The sequence below is a fragment of the Ascaphus truei genome, unplaced genomic scaffold (assembly GCF_040206685.1).
Source record: "Ascaphus truei isolate aAscTru1 unplaced genomic scaffold, aAscTru1.hap1 HAP1_SCAFFOLD_302, whole genome shotgun sequence".
Lineage (NCBI taxonomy): Eukaryota > Metazoa > Chordata > Amphibia > Anura > Ascaphidae > Ascaphus > Ascaphus truei.
Genome location: NW_027455984.1, coordinates 38,866 through 58,994, shown reverse-complemented (window position 1 = coordinate 58,994; position 20,129 = coordinate 38,866). Strand labels below are relative to the sequence as shown.

The 20,129-nt window shown below is 45.4% G+C and overlaps 1 protein-coding gene across 9 annotated transcripts in view; it reads left to right on the top strand.

Moving 5' to 3' along the window:
- Window positions 1–20,129, top strand: part of LOC142483155 (uncharacterized) — a 245,997-nt gene that overhangs the window by 215,283 nt on the left and 10,585 nt on the right. For 7 of the 9 annotated variants that reach the window (XM_075583228.1, XM_075583227.1, XM_075583221.1 and 4 more), the window contains 3 exons: window positions 3,952–4,453; window positions 19,351–19,546; window positions 19,711–19,877. In XM_075583228.1, coding sequence (XP_075439343.1) covers window positions 3,952–4,453; window positions 19,351–19,546; window positions 19,711–19,877 — 865 coding nt within the window. Of the gene's footprint in view, window positions 1–3,951; window positions 4,564–11,500; window positions 12,167–19,350; window positions 19,547–19,710; window positions 19,878–20,129 lie in introns of those variants that run through there. The other 2 variants (XM_075583224.1, XR_012797256.1) reach the window with 2 other exon arrangements.

The following is a 20,129-nucleotide window of genomic DNA, read 5'->3' as shown; positions in this document are numbered from 1 at the left end:
ACCAGATGATCAGTGAGGTGAGTACATCCCGGCTTGTCCATGAACAGACTCCCAAACCTTCCTAAAAACTCTCGCGCTTGCTTCCGTTGGGAAGCCGCAAGTTGGGACCTTATCCCCACATCTTCTACAGAGCCTCCCTTCCTGGCCTTCCTGGCCACCCTATGAGATCACCGCCATCACAACTGGCCCACTCAGATGATATTCTTTTAACATGTTGATGTGGTAGCTCCGATGTCTACCTAACTTCTGATGCCGAGCTACCACGTAATGTGACTCATTCACCTGCCGAATTAGCAGATACAGGCTGGACCAGGCAGCCAGGAGTTTGTTCTGGTGAGTTGGCTTCAGAACAAGCACCCGCTGCCCCGGGATGAACTCTATACTATGGGCGTTTCTATCATTCCAGCACTTATGCCTGGTGTGAGACCCTTGAGCATAGTCTGTGCTAATCCCATAAAATCTGCTAACCGATCTCTGAGCTCCACCACATACTGAAGCACGGTCACATACGCTGTGGTGCTCTCACCCTCCCATCCTTCTCGGAACAGGTCGAGCGGTCCACGGACTGGCGCCCATATAGAAGCTTGAAGGGTGAGAAGCTGGTATATTCCTGTGATGCCTCCCTTTTTGCAAACAGTAAGTGCTGCAGGTGTGCTTCCCAGTTTCACACTTCGGCCTCCACAAATGCCCGCAGCATTTATTTCAGGGTGCCATCGAACCACTCACACAGTCCGTTGTTTTGAAGGTGGTAGGGGGCCATGAAGAGAGTGGTCACCCCATACACAGCTCAGAGACTTTGGAGCAGCTTACTCATAATTTGTGCTCCCTGGTCAGTAGGATCTCAATAGGGAAAACTCTCTAGTAAAAAAAATTATAAGCGCCTCAGCCACCTTCCGGATGTCAATTGAGGAAAGATTCATCGTCTCCAGGTACCTGGTCGCAAAGTCCACGATCGTTAAAATATACTTTTTCCTCGACCTACTGGTGATCCTCACGGGCCCAATGATGTCTACCACCACCCGCTTAAATGGTTCCCCAATCACACGTAATGGCATTAGGGGGGCCTTCACCCAATCGCTGTTGCTCCTCACTCGCTGACAGGTATCACAGGTGTGGCAGAACTCTGATGCCTCTTGTGATACCCCCAGCCAGTAGAAACTCTGGGTCAGCCTGGCTCTTGTATGAGTAAACCCCTGATGCCCCGCTAGCGGAATCGCATGCGCTAAGTGCAGCAACTGTGCCTGGTTCTTACTAGGTACCACCAACTGACATTTGGCTGTCCATTGTCTGTACGGAGGGCTTTTTACTGGTATAAGAGTCCATGACGCCACAGGATCTGCTCGGATCCAGACTCAGATGACGACTCAGTAGCATGCTGCTTCGTGCCCTCGAAGCTCAAGTCCATCCTCACAGCATACCGGAACGCCTGACTCTGCTCTGGCCCACTGGCCCTAGTCACACAGTCAGGGATGTAAGTCACAGTCAAGGCAGGCTCCGCTCATCTTACCAACTCAACCTCATCCGGAACATCCACAACTGGAGGCGCCAAGGTCCGGGAAGCGATGGGTTCAGGGTTGGGACCCTGGTGTTTGATCAGGATCCTGGTGATTCTTGTTCTGAGTCACTGTGGCCACAACTATGGCATCGTCATCCTCGTCGCTGCACCGGAGTCAACCCAAATTATTGTCCAACTGTACAGTAGCATCTAAACAGGGCAGAATTCCAACATCGTGGAGGCCCACACCCTATTTCAGGAACACCTGGGCCACCTAGAGGGATTTGCTGCCCCAATCCGCCAGGGTAATCCTCATCCCCTCCCCGGTTAAAAGTTTTTTTGCAAATTAAACATGACAGCATATCCAAGAAATAAAGCAGCTGAACTCAAGGCATTTCAACTGTGATAGGTTATTAGTGCAAAGAAACGCCATACAATACCCCTGAAGTGGTTGATATCCCTTGAGTGCAGCTACTTTATTTCTTTGATATGACATGATATTTGAAGTGGTCGATGACAGGACGGCCATAGCAGCTGTGCATGGGGCACCATATTGGAAACCACTGATTAAGGTGAATAAGACATCCTGTAAGTAAGCTACAACAGACTTTCTCATACCCATTGTTGCGGTGAAGGGGTTAACCAGGCCAATAATAAAGGTCTCAGACCCGGCTGGTTACCCCTAAACCTGGTTGGGGATGAAGGGGTTAATTGTTGGTCACCACAATACCATGTTTCCCCTATACATTAACTGTATTGACCCCATTTTGCAGCAGAAACTAGCTGCAGTACTGTGAATGAATGTAATGTGCAAATTGTATTCACAACACAAGGGGGAGCTTCTAGCGCTGAACCAAGTGTCAATTGAATAAATGTGCCTGTGGTCAGCGGTTGCCTTGAAGTTCTGAAGTACTTCCTAAACCGCAGACTCCCCAGAGAAAGTCTTAACCACAAAGTCAAGTGGATAAGTGGTCTGCGGTCTAGCTGAAGTGCCCGGAATGCATCAATGTATTCTGCGGTCTCGTTAACCAATTGACCTTAATTGATGGAATGCTTCTGCGGTTACCGAGCCGTTAAGCAGTGATACATTGTATGCCAAGAGTCAAACCGCAAACCACATCACAGAGCTTATTCAATTAAGTACCTACCTTCGGTTAGGAAAGAGCTAGCACTCTAATTTTTGGTAGAAAGTTAGTAGAGAATATACCATGCACATACATATGTTATTTCACATCACTTACATATACAGAAGGTATATATAAAAAATAAACTGTATTTCAGTATATTTTAAAACGTACAGGCTGGAACCCTTACCTGCCAGCCCGGCAATGAATACATTAACATGTCTATGTGTTAAGGGTGGATGAGCTGAGGGATTTTTAAATCTCTGTACTTCAGAGGGCACCCTGTTAAGTTGGTGCCCCAGTTTCTAGAGAAGTCCGGAGTTGAAAAGCCTCAGAGACCCTAGGTGTTAGGGTGGCCGGGATATTGTCAAGAACCAGATGCCGGTGCGAAGTATGGGCTATTAACACTTGGTAGCCAAACCCCACACTTGCTGGCATCAGGTAAGAGGTTGGGCCCGGTATGCTAAGCAGCTTAGGTGTCAATTTAGCGCATGCTTTTAGCAGACCGGGAAGCAACTTCTGCCCTTTTTGTGAGCTACTGGCAATTCTGGGATAGGTGTGAAAAGTTGTTCCCACGGGAGGATTGGCTGGGTATTCACTGAAGATACATCTGATTTCACCAAGATCCATCCAAATGCAGCGTCAGCGGTTCCGGAGTGTGAGGGGTTAACTACATCGCAACGAAGATTCGCACCCCTCTTCCAGAATTCATTTGAGCTAAGTATTCATGAACGAATCCTGTAAGGACTAAACGAAAGGATTTCCTTTTGACAGAGATACCGGAGTGGCAACTAGTGCCCCTAGCCGAGGACTGTCGCACGGCTCAAATTGTGCACCCACTTGCATGCTTGCAGGGGTGCCCAAAGACTTTTTTTCAAGTCGTTCATTCCGTGGACACTTTATTTTGTTTCCCCATCCCAGTAAGTGTTTATTTAGTGTAATTGTGAAGCATTGTGTGTTTGTCTTAAAAGGAAATAAATTACAATTTATTTTGCCATCCTTGTTGTGCTCAATCCAGAATCCCAGTACTAATGTGTTGGTAATGCCTGGTCTACCATGACACCCATAACCCAAAAATTACAAATAATACATGATCTATTGGTGAAAGGCACAACTTAGAATCTCAATGTGTCATTTATTATGGTTCTCAGTCTTCTGATAAAGAGGTCAGTGACTCATACCTCCTTTACTCCTATCTGGAGGTTCTAGGTATATTTAACTAAATGAGGATGTCTGTCTGCATGTATTTCAGTGCTTTTTATTTGTTACCCCTCACCATTGTGCAAAGTGATAATAAAACTTGTCTTTGTTTCTTTGCCACATTTCTATCAGACTAAATGGGAACAACAGCCCTCTCCCTTGCTCTCTCACCCCACTGGATTGTCTCTTAGAAAAACGCTCAAATCTCCATAAAATATTTTCAACCAGTCTTCAGAATGAGTACGGAAGAACAAATATTCAATCAGAGAAGTCAGAGCACAGAGACACCCAATTAGAGGAGTCGGTGCACAGAGACACCCAGTCACAGGAGTCAGAGCACCGAAACATCGACTCAGATGAGACAGACCACAGGTACACCCAATCCGAGGAGCCAGAAAACAGAAACATCCAATCCGAGGAGCCAGAAAACAGAAACATCCAATCCGAGGAGCCAGAAAACAGAAACATCCAATCCGAGGAGCCAGAAAACAGAAACATCCAATCCGAGGAGCCAGAAAACAGAAACATCCAATCCGAGGAGCCAGAAAACAGAAACATCCAATCCGAGGAGCCAGAAAACAGAAACATCCAATCAGAGGGAGCCCTGACAGAAAATGTTTTCGCATTCCTGGAGGTTTGTTAACCCGCTTAGCACGTTTAGGGTTCAGATTAATTTCTTCAGCCGTTCATTTTATGTTCCTTACAAACAACTTAAAAGCAGTAAATTCATGGTTTAAATGTCAGGTCTCTTTTTTTTTTTTTTTAAACATTGTTTTTATTAGTTTTTTGTGCATACACGTCAAGGAATGCAGGATGTTGTCAATTGTATCAGGTATACACCTAACTTACAGGGAAACTTTACAAGTAACGGACGAACATTGGGGGGACCACAGGACAGGACGCAGACAGACTGACAACATCTAAGGACAAGGAAAAAGAGGGGGGAGGGGGGGGGTAGGGGTGGGGGGGGAGCGGCCTGGTAGTAGCGCTGATTCCACATTTCGCCGGGGTCTTTCACCAATGCTGCCTTTGTTCTGCTCCAGTTCGCCTCCCAGAGGAGCTCAGATCCGGAACACATCAGGATTTCATGAGTCGGAGAATCTCTTCACCACTGTACCTCGAAGGGAGCCCTACTGTCCGATCGTCCCGTCCGACTCCCAACCCAACATCCAAGGAGAACCCATCTATCTCTATCAGAGCCATATTGTGGCCTCATTCATCCCCTGAATATCAGTCTGGGCAAGCCATAATGACCATACTTTCTCAAATTTATCGGCTGAGTCGTTAACTAAACTCGTTAACTTCTCCATTCTACAAATGAACCAAATTCTGTTTCTAATTTTATCAATAGACGGAATTGCGTTCTGATTCCACAGTGCTGCGGTCTCGCACCTCATAGCGGTAGCAAAATGTGCTATCAGCTTGTTACCCGATCTAGATACCTCGTTTGTAGGTTTACCTAATAAAAATAGCCACGGGTCCAGCTGTATTGTGAGCCCTAAAAAGATCCTCTGCAGCCAATCGCGGATCTGGGTCCAGACCGGCACTAATCTTGGGCAAGACCACAGCATGTGCACCAGATCCCCCTGTTCCCCGCACCGCCTGGGGCAGAGCGGGGAAGCCCCCCGGACAAATTTAGCTAATCTGATTGGGGTGAGATACCACCTTAATAATACCTTATATGAGTTCTCCTTCAATGTCGTGCATATGGAGCTCGAGGCCGCAGCTTTGAACACCGCAGCCCAGTCCTCGTCCTCTAATTGTGTCTGGAGATCCTCTTCCCATTGTGTCATAAAACTGGGTTTGACTGTCCTGTCTGAGTCAGTATTCACCACCTCTCTGTACAACGCAGAGATTAGTCCCCGCGTGTCGGCTCCGCGCACGCAGAGCTGTTCGAATTTGGTCAGCGGTGGTCTCACCGGGTGTGCGTTATAAAATGCCCGGACCTGGAGGTACCTCATAAAATCAGTGTTAGGTACGCCCGTTTCTGACTGTAATAGTTCAAAAGATTTGATCTTGCTTTTATCCTCCAGGTCCTTCAACCGACTAATCCCTAATTGCCGCCAGCGCGGGAAGCATTTTTCCGTCAGCCCAGGAGCAAAGTCCGGATTGCCAAATAAAGGAGCCATCAGTGTGTGTTTGGAGGTCAGAGAGCAGCTAGTTTTAGAAGCCTCCCAGACCGAGAGTGAGTTGAGCACAGAGGATAGTGGGATGAGCTTATCCTTCACCCGTGTCCTCGGGTACCAGATTAGGTCCCTGAGCTCAAGCGGGGCGCACACCTCCTTCTCCAGTGCCACCCACCTCCTGAGCCCCGGGTCCCCATGCCACTGCGTGATTTGACACAATTGTGCCGCTTTATAGTAGGACAAGACGCTCGGGACTGCCAGGCCACCAGCTTCCTTGGATTTTTGCATAATTTTCCCTTTAATTCGTGGTTTTTTATCTTTCCAAATAAATTGGGAAATAGCCTTTTGGAGCCCTGCGATGTCTGCTCTAACCACGGCAACCGGGAGAGTTTGGAACAGGTATAGAATTCGGGGAAGGATGTTCATCTTGACACTATAGATCCTCCCCAACCAAGAAATACCATATGCCTTCCATTCCTGCAGCTCTTTTTTGAGAGTCCTCAGCAGTCTGGGATAGTTCGCCGAATATAAGGAGCTCGCCTTTTTTGTGATCTGCACTCCTAGGTATTTCATGGCGGATGGACGCCATCTGAACTCAAAGTTGAGTTCTATCAACTTCTCCATTTCTTTTGGCAGGTGTAGGCTTAAGGCCTCTGATTTAGTTTGATTTATTTTGAAGCCAGAGATCTGGGCAAAACGCTCTAGAAGCTCGAACAGATTAGGCAGCGAGATAAGCGGCTTGGCAAGGGTTAGAATGATATCATCCGCGTACAGAGCCACTTTGTGCTCCTGCGAATGGATCTGTACCCCAGCGATATCAGCGTTACTCCGAATTTGTGCTGCGAGTGGTTCGATGCATAAGGCGAATAGCAGGGGCGAAAGCGGACATCCCTGCCTCGTCCCACTTTTAATTGGGAATAGTTCCGAGGGGAATCCCTGGTGAACTACTCTGGCTGACGGTGCCGTATATAGTGCTTTGACAGCCTGTTGGAATTTGCCTCCAAACCCAAATGCGCCAAGCGTGGACTCCAGGTATGGCCAATCAATCCTGTCAAAGGCCTTTTCCGCGTCTAAGCTTAGGGCCACACCCCGAATCTCGTTGGCTCCCATGAAATCTATTATATCAACAATTCTTCTAGTGTTGTCGGCCGCTTGTCTACCTCTAATGAAGCCAACTTGATCCGGGTGGATGAGCCCCGGCAGGATTACATTTAATCTATTGGCCAACAATTTAGCGTAGATTTTTACATCTGTGTTAATTAATGATATTGGCCGGTAACTTTGGCAGCTAGTAGGATCCTTGTCCTCTTTATGAATTACCGAGATTGACGCCTGGAGCATCTGTCCCGGAAAGGGCTCTCCTGCTAATACTCCATTAAACAGCTGGAGCATGTGTGGAGCTAAGACTCCGATAAATTTTTTGTAATACAGATTGGAGAACCCATCCGGGCCTGGGGCTTTTGATGCTTTTAAGTTTTTTACAACCGCCTCTAGTTCTTCCCTTGTGAAGTCTCGTTGCAGAGCCTCTCGCTCCTTTCTGTTTACTTGTGGCAAGGCTGCGTCTGCTAGGAATTTCTGTAGATTACTACTTGTCCTAGCATTGTGAACTACCTTCTCTCCATTGTACAGCTGTTCGTAGAATTTCGCAAACTCCCCTACTATGACTTTAGGGTTTGAGGAACTCTGGCCTCCTGCGGTCGTAATAGAATGAATGTTAAAATTTGGTTTCCTATTACGGAGTCTGGTGGCTAGCATAGTGTCCGGTTTGTTAGCTTTCTCATAGAACTTCCTCTGTGTCCAACTCATGTCTTTCTCCGCTCGGGAAGTAAGGAGGAGGTTTAGCTGAATTCTAACATCCTTCAACTCCCTCAGATCAACATCTCTACCTGTCTGGTTATGTAGAGTAGAGAGCTCATGTAACCTGTGATACAGCTGGGCTAATTTGGCTTCCTTTTTCTTTTTCCTATTTGCCGCTATACCGATTAAAACCCCCCTAATCGTGGCCTTATGAGCCTCCCATAGCAGTGATTGGGATTCTACACTGCCACTATTTATCCGGAAATACTCTGATATTTCAGATTTCACTTTGTTTTGGGTCTCCGGTATTTTGATTATTGATTCATTTAGCTTCCAGTTTGCTCCCGGGCTGGCATTACTCAATTGGGTGCATCTTAGCTCTACCGATGCATGGTCCGACCAAGTAATATCATGTATGTTTGTGTCGGAAATTTGTGGGACCATTCTGCCCGATACAAAGAAGTGGTCAATCCTACTGTAGCTGTCATGTGGGTGGGAGTAGAATGAATAACTGCGGTCTCCCTGGTGCTGCTCTCTCCATATGTCCACCAGGCTAGTCTGTTTAAGGCCTTTCAGTAATGAGCTATTCCCTACTTTCTTATTATTTTTTTGGGACGTAGATCTGTCTACCTTTGCATTCATGACTGTGTTAAAGTCGCCCCCTAGAATTATTTGTCCCTCAGCCCATACCTGCAGCTTCTGGAAGAATGTGTTGTAGAAGTCTAGCTGACCCTCGTTTGGAGCGTATATACACGCTAATGTCATTCTGACCTGTTTAAGGAGCCCGACCAGCACCAGATACCTTCCCTTTGGGTCCCTTTTAATCTTTTCAACCTGGAAGGGGGTGTGATTTTGGAATAGAATAGCTACACCTTTCTTTTTCTCTGCCCCTGATGCTAAAAAGAACTTACGAAAGCTAGAGTCAAGAAATTTTGGATTATTACGCGAGCTGAAGTGAGTCTCCTGTAGGAAGACCACGTCAGCCCCTCTCCTCTTGAATTCAGTGAAAGCGACTCTCCGCTTACGTGGACTGTTGAGCCCTTTGGCGTTCTGCGAGATGAAAATTACCTCCATTTTATGTAGTAGTGTCTGTGTGGACCTAGAATGTAAGCCGGTCTGATCTTACCCCTGACCCTGGACATGTTCTGTTCATGGACTCTGTGGTGTAGACTCCGGAAGCGCCTATTCAACCCACCGCCTGTTGGGACTGGAGAAGGAAAGGGAAAAAACATGAGGGAAGAGTACACACATAAAACACCTAAATACATCATGAGAACCGTATTGGTCTTAGAAGACCTCGGGTTCAATGCCCGGAGGAGAGATTTTCTCCCTGGACCCTCCTCCCCCTTGGTCCCTCTCTGTGGCTTCCAGAACTCGCCACAGATCTCCGGGTCAGAACCAGGTAGGTGGGATATGACCCCCCTCCTGGCGAAGACGCACATGCCTGCAGGCAGAGTGGTGGCTGCCCCCCCTCCCCGCCGGCCGCTCTGTGCGTTACAAAACCTAACAACTAATTTCTCTTCTATCTATTTTATTAACTCTTATTAATCCAAACTTAAGCGTTTAACTACCTTGAGCTCGAATCATGAACTCTTCCTTTTATCTAAAACTGCAACTACAACTTTTCACCCTGTTCTCTGCCTGCCCTTTTAACCGCTGACCGTTTCTACCTCCCCTCATGCATTCTTCCCTGCTTCCGGGCTCGGGTGCTCTCCCTCTCTCCCCCTCCCTCTAGGATCCTGCCGGGTCCCTCGTTGCCGCATTTCTGTTATCTCTCCTGGGAGACCTCCGCTTGCGCCGCTCCAGTACCCCTTTGTTCTCACTCATGTTCTTTTGTCCGCTATCTACTCTATGCTATTCTTGCTCAGAACATGGTACTTTGCCCCTGTACTCTGCTTTGTTTATGGCTATTAGGCTTGTCTATGCTGTCTTCCCCCCTTTGTCTCCTGTCCCTGATGGGGGCCTGTGCTACCTCTTCCCCCCCCCTCCCCCCCCCCTCCCCCCTCCCGCCCGTGCATGTCCCCTCCTCGAGCGGCCAGGCAACCTCCTTCTGCACCGCTGAGTCTTTTCTGCGGGACTCCGCCTGTCCTGTGATCGCCTCCCCGGCAGAGGAGCTCGCGTGCCCCCGCCAGAGGAGATCGCTGTACTCCTAGCCGGTCGCCTCGTATCTGACGTCATCCTGGCGTCCGCCCGGGCTCTTCACCGCGCCTCTCCTCCAACTCTCGTGATAGCGGGATCCATGACGTCACCGGTGTGGGCGTGTTGATCTCATTCCGCGGTGGACTGCCGAGACGAGAGGGCTGGATCGGGGGAGGCTCCCTGGGCGGGTCCATCCGGCAGAGCAGATCTTCCCGCCGAAACCCCCGCCGCCATTGGAAATCTCGCGCCCTTCCGTCCTTCTTCCTCACCATTAGGTGCATAACCGCCATTTTGGGGACCCATGCGCTGCGGCCATCTGCTGAATGCCGTCATCTTTGGACTCGGGACAACTCCGGAACCTCGGCAATCTCACGGTAGGGGGATGTCTGGTGTAGCCTGTGTGGCAGGGTGTGTTTAAACTGCGCAACGGGCGCAACTGCAGCTCCTGAACTTTATAGAGTCTCTCCTTTACGGGCTTTTCCCTCTGCCCCCCTCCTTGCTGATTCTCCTCTCCGGCGTGGGAGAGGTGCCCTGCTTTCCTGTCGGGGAGTCCGTCCTCTTCCCCTGCTGGGCTCCCTCCGCTCCATTGTCCTGTGATCCCCGCACACCCAGTTTTTTAAGGAAGGCTGCCCCTTCTGAGGGGTGCTTGAGCACCTGCGGTCTGCCGTTTTTGATGGCTACTAGGGCGAATGGGAATGCCCAACGGTAGCGCACCTCATTGTCCCTTAGGGCCTTAGTTATGTGCCCCACAGCTCTCCGTCTGGCCAGTGTCAGCGGGGACAGATCCTGGAAGATCAACAGGGTAATCCCCTCGAAGGTAATGTGTGGGGTGGCACGGGCTATTCTGCTCACCTCTTCTTTGACAGAGAAGTAGTGGAGCCGGAGGATCACATCCCTAGGGGGGTTGGAGGGCACGGGTCTGGATCGTAAGGCCCTATGGCATCTGTCCATCCTAAAGTCTGAGGCCGGGCTGCCTGGTAATATTGAGGCCATCCAGCGGGAGAGTAAAGCTTCTGGATCCAGAATTTCTTCTGGGATCCCCCTCACTCTGAGGTTATTTCTTCGATCTCTATTCTCCCCGTCCTCTTGTCTGGCTTCCAACTCTGCCACTCTCTGTTCCAGCGCTTGTACCCGGGAGTTTGTCTCCTTGTGGGCAGTTGAGCTAACGTCCATACGCTCCTCCAGGTCGTTGGTCCTCGTCCCTATCTGTACCAGATCATGTCTGAGCCCCTCCACCTCTCCTCTGAAGAAAGATTTGAGATCAATTAATAGTCTTGATATTTCTTTTTTGATGACTTTTGTTTGTTCTGCTGCCGCTCCGGAGCCCTCTGCATCCTGGGCTGAGTCTGAGTCAGACATCTCTGCAGTCCCTGCCTTGCTTTGGCCGGTGAAGTAGGCCCTGACATCTGACTTTCGGCGAGTCTTTTGTCTTGTAGCTGCCATCCTTTTTTGGGGTGGATTATCTTAACTGGGAAGGGTTTAGGCAGCCGTCGCTATGTTTTTTTTCTCAAAAATGCTGGTTTTGCTATTGTTTAATTGCTTTATTGTGCCGGCGGTTGGAGGAGCTGTGTGTCTATGCAGCCATCCTCAACCAGCCGCGCATGCGCCTCTTTCGTCAGGTCTCTTTTTAAAGTAAAAACAAGCATTACGAAGGATCCAGAAAAGACGATGTTGCCCACCTAAAGGGACTGGTACTGAGGTGTGATACGGAAGGAAATGTGTTGTTATTTCAATCAGAAGGTTATTACTTTCACATACCAAAAGGACATTTGTTTGGGATCCCCTTGACAAACATACAGTCATATATATATGTATATATAAACATATATTCATTTGTTACGATAAGTAGATCCTAGAGTCTCTGGTAACCATCTATAAAATCCAAAATCATGACCTTCCTCAGTACCTGAATAATGATTAGCATGCTGCTGAAAAATAGTCACACAAATAAAACAATTATTATTCAATTGCCATAACCAGATATAAGGGGCTTATTCCATAAGCCTTCATAAAAATATCGCCGGGCCGTTTACGCCACCAGTTTTGTGAGCGTTGCTATCATGGTTTTCAGAAAGCCTTGATTACCTGTGATAGCAAAATTCCCAAAATGGGCGAGTAGCCGGCGACCGGAAGATTCCCAAAGGGCTTACCCGGTGATCTGTCCCAGCTGCAGAGAGCTGCACAGAGAGAGCCGCCTCTCTCTGCGCATATCTCGCCAGCAATCGAAATATTTTAATATAAATTTTAATACTAGTGTAGATAAGCAGGGGGTCTCCGGAGCAAAACCACATTGATTTTAGGTCCGGGGATCCCCTGCTTCCCAAGATACAGGCCCCGTTATGGGGTGCTGGAATCACCTATGCATTTAAATGTCTCGCGTCACATGACCATGGGAATAAAATGCATAGGAGATAATGGCACCCCATAACGGGGCCTGTATCTCGGGAAGCAATGGGGGGCCCGGGACCTCAAAATAACGTGGTGAAACCTCAATAGCCTATTTCTTGGGGAAGAGGGGGTGGATGAAGGGGGTAATAGTCCCAGGTTGGGTGGTTAGGCCTGCCTGGAAGGTTGAGGGAGGAGTTAACCCCTTCACTACCATAACAGTGGGAACTGCTATGGTAATGAAGGGATTAATCAGTCCCATTACCCCCCGGATGGCCTAAACACTCACCCTTGGGCTACAACCCCCTTCACCCAATCCCTCTACCCCAAGAAACAACAATAAACAAAACAACCCACCTCCTCTACCCCCAACAACCCCCCCCAACACATACAGTACATTAATGGGCAAAATAACTATTTTCCAGGTATGATAATAGCTCATTTGCACATGATAAAATCAAACATTGGCCAGCCAGCATACATAAAGTAAATAAAAAACTTTCTACTTACCCCTGCCATCATGAATGGCATCTTCATCAGAATACTGTAGGTCCATGTCCTCTGTAGCCAGTAAAAGTACATAAAAAATACAATCTAATGGCCACTAACCCCTTAATCACCTTAGCGATTAATAACCGCTATAGTAATTAAGGGATTCACCCCCGTCCCCCGCTACCCACCCGGGAGGCCTAACCACCCACCCTGAACCCACTATACCCACCATATACCCATTGATTTGCACAGTGGTATATCATACCCATATAATATAGGCATGATAAGTCACTATAGTACTCAATGGTCAACCTAATAAAAATCATTAAGGCCCAAAACACACAATAATAAAAGAAATACACAAGCACCTAAACACCCCAACAATAAAAGAAAAACACAAGCACCTAAACACCCCAACAATAAAATAATTAAAGAGCCTAATAGTATACATGAATAAAAATCATCTACAGTATCAGCAAAACAAGGAAAATTGTTATTTCAAAACAGAATTAAATGAAATAAACACCTATCCATCCAATTAAAGAAAGAAAAACACTAGCTAACAAATCAATTCAATAGATAAAACCACTAGCCAACAAATCAATTAAATAAACAAAACCACTAGCCAACAAAACAATTAATTATATGAAACCACTAGCCAACAAAACAATTAATTAATTTAAAATGCTAACCAATCCTAAAATGTACTAAAGACAAGCCATCCAAATACAAAACAATTTAATCTAAACAATAAACAGAAATTGAAAAAATAACAATCAATAGAAAACAAGCATTTGCCAAAAAATGGATTGGCTCTAACTGTATTTATCTGTACCCTAGGGCACAGATTAATACGTTATCAGTCAATGAACAATCACAAAATAATTACAATGAAAAAACTTGAAAAAATACAATTACTGCATTCAATTTTTATCTTGCCTTTAGAAGTCTTCACACTCCGAATTCTGGCATATCTGGAATCTCTCTACCCACGACTTCTTCACTGGAAATCCATCTCCATCCTCCTTGAAGATGAGGATCAGGTTCCAAAGTCTTCTTTCTTTTATCTTCTCTCACCGTCTTCTACTATATCTTCTTCTGTAATTGTTTTCTTCTTTTCCTCCATCTTGTTTCTATCAATCCAAAGTACCCCATGGTAAATCCAAACAGATGTTGCCTCGTCGAGGATGGAGATGGATTGCCGGTGATGACGTCACGAGTTGAGAGCTTCCAGATACGCTGGGATTCGGAGGGTGAAGACTTCTAAAGGTAAGATAAATTTGGAATGTATGTAATTGTATTTTTTCAGGTTTTTTCATTGTTTTTATTTATTTTAATGTTTTTGCTTGCCACCCCAGAAGTCGTGACTCAAGCAACGGAACGTACGTCCGGTAATCATACCGGCAGCCTCAGCAAAAAACTCCTGGAGCGCGGCTAGAGTGAGTGAGTGTACAACACTTGCCTATCCACATTGACTCTGATTTAATATGTTTTTAAATTATCCGATGTACCTTAAACATGGTACTCTTTAGGGAAGACCTCTATCTGTATGTATACTCAGGATTTTCCGGAGTTAACATAACAACACTAAAAATACAGCTTTACTGACAGTGAATATGCAACAAATGCTAATGTATTAACACTTACCTTATAGCAGTGAACGAATCGTATCCCCGCTGAAACTTACTGCATGTTTGACTGGCAAACACTCCATTACCACTCGGAGTGATTTGCAACAGGCTGCATCACGAAGCAGAAGGTACACACATCAGACAATTGATATAAAGCAACCTCTCTGCTAATTAAGTACTTCTCGCTACAATACATACCCCTAACTCAGGCACTGTGAACAAACAGCTCCTTGATCCTCTTAATAGATAACAATCAATCATGGGCATCTAACACTAGAGCATAGGCCAATTTACCTAATTGCTGCCACTGTATTTGTTACACTTCCCTTGCAGCAGCGAAAGAATCCTAACCCCGCTGTAACACATCAGCATGCATGTCTGGCAAACACTATTATTGCTCGTGGAAGGTTGACACAACAGACTATTGAGATAAAGCAACCTCGCTACTAATTGAGTACTATTTGCTACTATACAAAGCACCCAGGCAATGTGAACAAACAGCTCATTGATCCTATCAATAGATTATAACAATCAATTAAGGACATCAAACACTTGAGCCTAGACATTTTGACTTAATTGTTGCCAGTGGATTCGTTTTACAAGCATAGATAGCTTCTCTAAACCAGTGAGGTATATTCCTGGGCTATTTTTAATTTTATCACTATGTGGATGGCTACTCTAATTTAGTGTTATGCTGTGCTCACCACAAACAAGACGAGACACCGGTACTGAGATGGGAATAGGTAAACAACAGCCACAGACAAGGGGGTCACGTCCGGAGTGTAGATGTCACGGTAACTTATGACAAGATATAACAAACACCAAATATCTGGGTTGAACTGAACGAGCCTTAGATATAATAAAATATATTTATTCCTTAAAAAGGTGAACACAGCAATATAGTACAATTAACAGGCAAGAAGGTAACACTTACTTAGGGTTGGGGAATGGAGACGTATCAGCTAGCAATTCTCCAGCAATCCGGTGACATTCAAGGTGAAATCAGAAGAACCAAAACTGTAGGGTTGACACAGTTTATATACCTTTGTAACCCTATTCTTAACATTGAATACAGACTATTGGTGAACAATTATCTGTATCCAATCCCTAACGTGGAAACACAGTTTAACCCATGCCCCCCAGCTAGTTAGCCCATGCGTACTGGGACTCTGAGGGTCTTATTTCTGTAGCTCCATAATTAAATCAGGGGCGACGACCAGTCTACCAGATGAATTATCTGGCAGGATCTTCATTGTTTGTAGGTGTAGATATAACACTTACAAACCACTCCAGTTTGATGCTTCTCCGCCCTCAGGTAAACAGTTAGAGTGGCAGAGTCTTTTGATCAGTACTTGGTTCCTAGTGTAAACAATCAGGTCAGTTAATTTTGATCACAGGGCTTATGCTAAATCATCCGGCTGCCCTTCCTGACCTAGCAGCATAGCAGATGGAGTCTGCATTTTGAGAGCAGATCCAAAATACCATATACACTTTAATATCTTCACATATTAATAAGTTCCATTCTGGTGGGCCCAGTGGGTCGAAATTTGCCAGTTCTTAATGCCTACAGTGACTCTACATATTGGCCACATTTCAACTCTCTGCGGCCTCCAGAACCAGAGATACAGAAATGCACTTTAAAACATTTTTAAAATACAAGATTATAATGAAACATGGGAACAGGGGAACATACATTTTCCTGACATGACAAGGTGTAAGCCACATTCCTGGACTGCAGTCCAGTTAACCCCTTGCCTCCCTGGTGAGGTCAGGGGGTGGCCATATGGGGTGCAACCCCTTTAATACCGGGCCAACCGCCTCTCCCTCTACAGTAGAGTATTCTTGGTAGCCGGGTCTGGGCTGGAGAGTTCAGGGTTGTTGTTATACTTTCCGAGGTCAGAGTAGGAGAGGTCCAAAGTGTAGAAGGAGCTATAGCCGAGGTCAGGTTTGGATAGGGCAGGATGGTCGAGGTACAAAGCCGTGGTCAGGGTAGGAGACTAGCAGAGGGTCGAGGATAACTGAGGTCAGTAGTCCAGAGAAGCGGTAGTCCAAAGGCAAGCCAGGTCAGTACACAGGTAAGCCGTGCAACGTGATTTGGAGGTGGAGCCTATTCCCGCAACATCTGATGATGTTTGAGGTATGCGCATGCGTGTTGCGCGAGTAGAGGACACCGCTATGTTAGGGGGAGCCCTGCACTTGCGCAGTGAGGGGACGCGTGTGAGGATGCGCATCTCTTGAGGATAGGCAGGGGGTGCCGGAGTGAGAAGCGCGGGTCTGCGCATGCGCGGGAGCTGTGCAGGAGGAATCCTCACATTTAGTTAGCTATATACGGAGTAACTAATTATCTCCTTATAAAAGTGTTGACACTCTTTTTGAGTCCTGTGATTTAAACAGGATTATGCTAGCCCTGTAACTATAACAGGGTTACGCAATACAAAAGAAAACACCAGGTGTGGCATTTCTTTTTTTTTTTCCATTTAATTCAATTTCATTTGTAACAATGTCCTCAAAATGCCTTTCTGTTAAAATGTATATTAAATAAATCTATTTTAAGTCATTTCAATTTTCAACTTTTTTTTCTGTGCACCACAAAGGGGATTCTTTTTCTGAGTACCCCTGAGTACTTTAACATTTGTGATTTCCCATTGTCTGATAATGTATTAATCTGTGCCCCTTAAGGGTACAGATAAATACAGTGACAGTCAATGCATTTTTTGGCAAATGCTTGCTTTCTATTGTTATTTTTTTCGATTTCTGTTTATTGTTTGGAATAAATTGTTTTGAATTTGGGTGGCTTGTTTTTAGTACATTTTAGGATTGGTTAGTATTTTAAATTAATTAAGTGTTTTGTTGGCTAGTGGTGTTATTTATTTAATTGAATGGATGGATAGGTGTTTATTTATTTATATTATGTTTTGGAATAAAATCATTTTTATTATTTTGCTTTTTAACTGATAGATAAATGTAATTGATGAGTTGAGGCTCTTTAGTTATTTTATTGTTGGGGTATTTAGGTGCTGTGTATTTCTTGTATTATTGTGTATTTTTGGCCTTAATTATTTTTATTAGGTTGACCATTGACTGCTATAGTGGCTTATCATGCCCATATTATATGGGTATGATATACCACTGTGTCAATCAATGGTTACAGGGGGGTATAGTGGCCCGGGGTGGGTTGTTAGGCCTTCCTGGTGTGTAGGGTGGGTTAATCCCTTAATTATTATAGCTGTTATTAACTGATATGGGGATTAAGGGGTTAGTGGCCATTAGATTGTATTTTTTCATGTGCTCTTGCTGGCAACAGAGGACATGGACCAGGAGTATGCTGACAAGGATGCCCTTCATGATGGCAGGGGTAAGTTGATTTTTTTTTTTACTTTATTAATGGTGACTGGCTAATGGTGGATTTTATAATGGGCAAATGAGCTATTATTCATATCTGGATAATAGTTATTTTGCCCATTAATGTACTGTATGTCTTGTGGGGGTTGTTGGTGGTAGAGGAGGTGGGTTGTAGGGTTGTTGTGTGTATTTTTTTTATTGTGGGTATAGAGATTGGGTGAAGGGGGTAATATCCCCAAGGATGGATGTTTAGGCCTACCGGTGGTAGCGGGAGGGGTTAACCCTGTCATTACCTTAGCAGTATTAACTGCAAAGGTTATGAAGGGGTAAACACCACCTGTAACCCCTCTGCAAGGCCTAAACACCCACATATGGCCAAATACCACCTTCACCCACCCCTGCTACCCACAAGACACACAGACTGGTAGTAAACCCCCTTCATTGCCTTGGCGGTCAGCCGTTAAGGTAATAAAATTGCCTGTAAAAGCATTTTTATTGCATGGGATTCATGTCGGGGGTCTCTGGTGCTGATATTAATGTGTATCAGCTCTGGAAACTCCCATCGTCTATCCGATGCAGGAAAAAAGCATTTTTTTTCTAAGTCCTCTCTCGCCACCTTATCTGCAGGTTCTCCCCAGCCTCACACCAACTTTTCCTGATATGCAAATTTTGGGAGAAATTCACCATTCTAGAGCCATGATTAGCCTTGATAAGCTAATCGGGGCTACTATAATTGCACGAGTTTCAGATCCTGCTGATAAGTGGCTTGTCGCTGGTCACCCGGCAATTTGTTTTTGACGGATGAAAAAATTGGCGATTCATGCCTTTATCGTCCACCTATCGAGGCTTACAGAATAGCAGTAGGCATTCTGGCCGAATAGGCCTCGATAAGTGGCTTATCGAGGTTTATAGAATAGTCCCGAAGGAGTAAATTAGCTTTCTCCTTCTCCTCTTCCTGTAAATCACAGCTGTTCATAATCTAACAAATTATTTTGGTTTTATGATGATTTATTTGAAGACAAAGATAATTCTTATCTCTCTCCTTCTTTTATGTGCAATTGACCATGATATATCCAAACAGTCAGTATCCCACTTGTTATTCTATATAATCTAAGCCATTGGCATTCACTCCATATTAAAACAAGTCATTTTACCCAGGTGTATGTAAAAACCTGAATACCTCTACTCATCAGTAAAATATGGAACTCACCCTAGCCATCCAATCCATTGACTGACTTTCTGTGTTAAACAGGGACACCCAACCTTAGTTCTTTTAAAACATGGTCATACACAAATCTCTTACCCTGTTGACCTTAGGCCTATTATATTTGACCAGTCTTTACCTCAAACATAAAACCACTGGATAACTTTAATATGCAATTTGTGATCTGGATGAAAAAAAAAAAGAGTTTATTTTTAATTAAAAAAATCTTGTTTTGAGCCTGTGGGGCTGCACCTTTGACAAAAACTGTTGATGGATGGATCAAAGGATTAATTAATTGGCTTCTTCAAACCTAAGAAAAGCCAAGTTCTGCTGAAGCATTATCAATTACTGTATTTATAAGAATTGGGCCTATAATTGGGAATGTTGCTATCTATCAGTAACTGTTTTTGTGTAGGATACTGAGGTTTTAGATTCCTCATTCATGAGATGTCGAGCATCTCTCGGCAAGAAGAGGTGTCATCGAACTCCCCCACAGCAGACTCTCACCTCTCAAGGAGAGACAGAAACTGACTATTGGATGTTCAGGGATTCTACAGGTACTGGTACTGCTCCTGCCTACAAATCGTCTCTGCCCACTGTGCATCTCACAGGTCTGTCTATATCAATGGTCTCTGACATATTTCCTTCTCTCTCTTTGCCTTTTTCTTCACAATATCTCCTTTGTCTGTATTTCTCTTTCTCCTCGGTTTGTGTCTTTCGTTTCTGACTTCATGTGGTATTTTCTATTTCTACTCATTTTCTGATGTTCTCACAGAGTCATTCTTCGATAAAGTGTCCGAGGATGAGGGGAAAGAAGAGAGCCCTCTTCCCTCTGGACCACAAGAGAGCTTCCCCTGCTCAGGAGTATCTCTCACCTCACCTGGAAAGTCTTATACCAAGAAGGCTGGTATATTCTCGACCATCACCCCATCTCTTCTAAAGGTAACTACGGGAGGAGACAGACAGACAAGAGAATAGAGAGACAAGTAGGTTGGACAGGTGGGTCAGAGTCAAAGAGGCAGACAGACAGGTGATACAGAGAGTAATGAGAGAAACACAAACAAGTGACAGGCAGAAGGGAGATAGTATGACAGGAAGCACCATTAATTGAGATAGAGAGACAAGGTAGACTGATACTTTAAAAAGAGACAGGAAAGAGGGACATGGAATGAGACCGATTTTGACAGGTGAGGC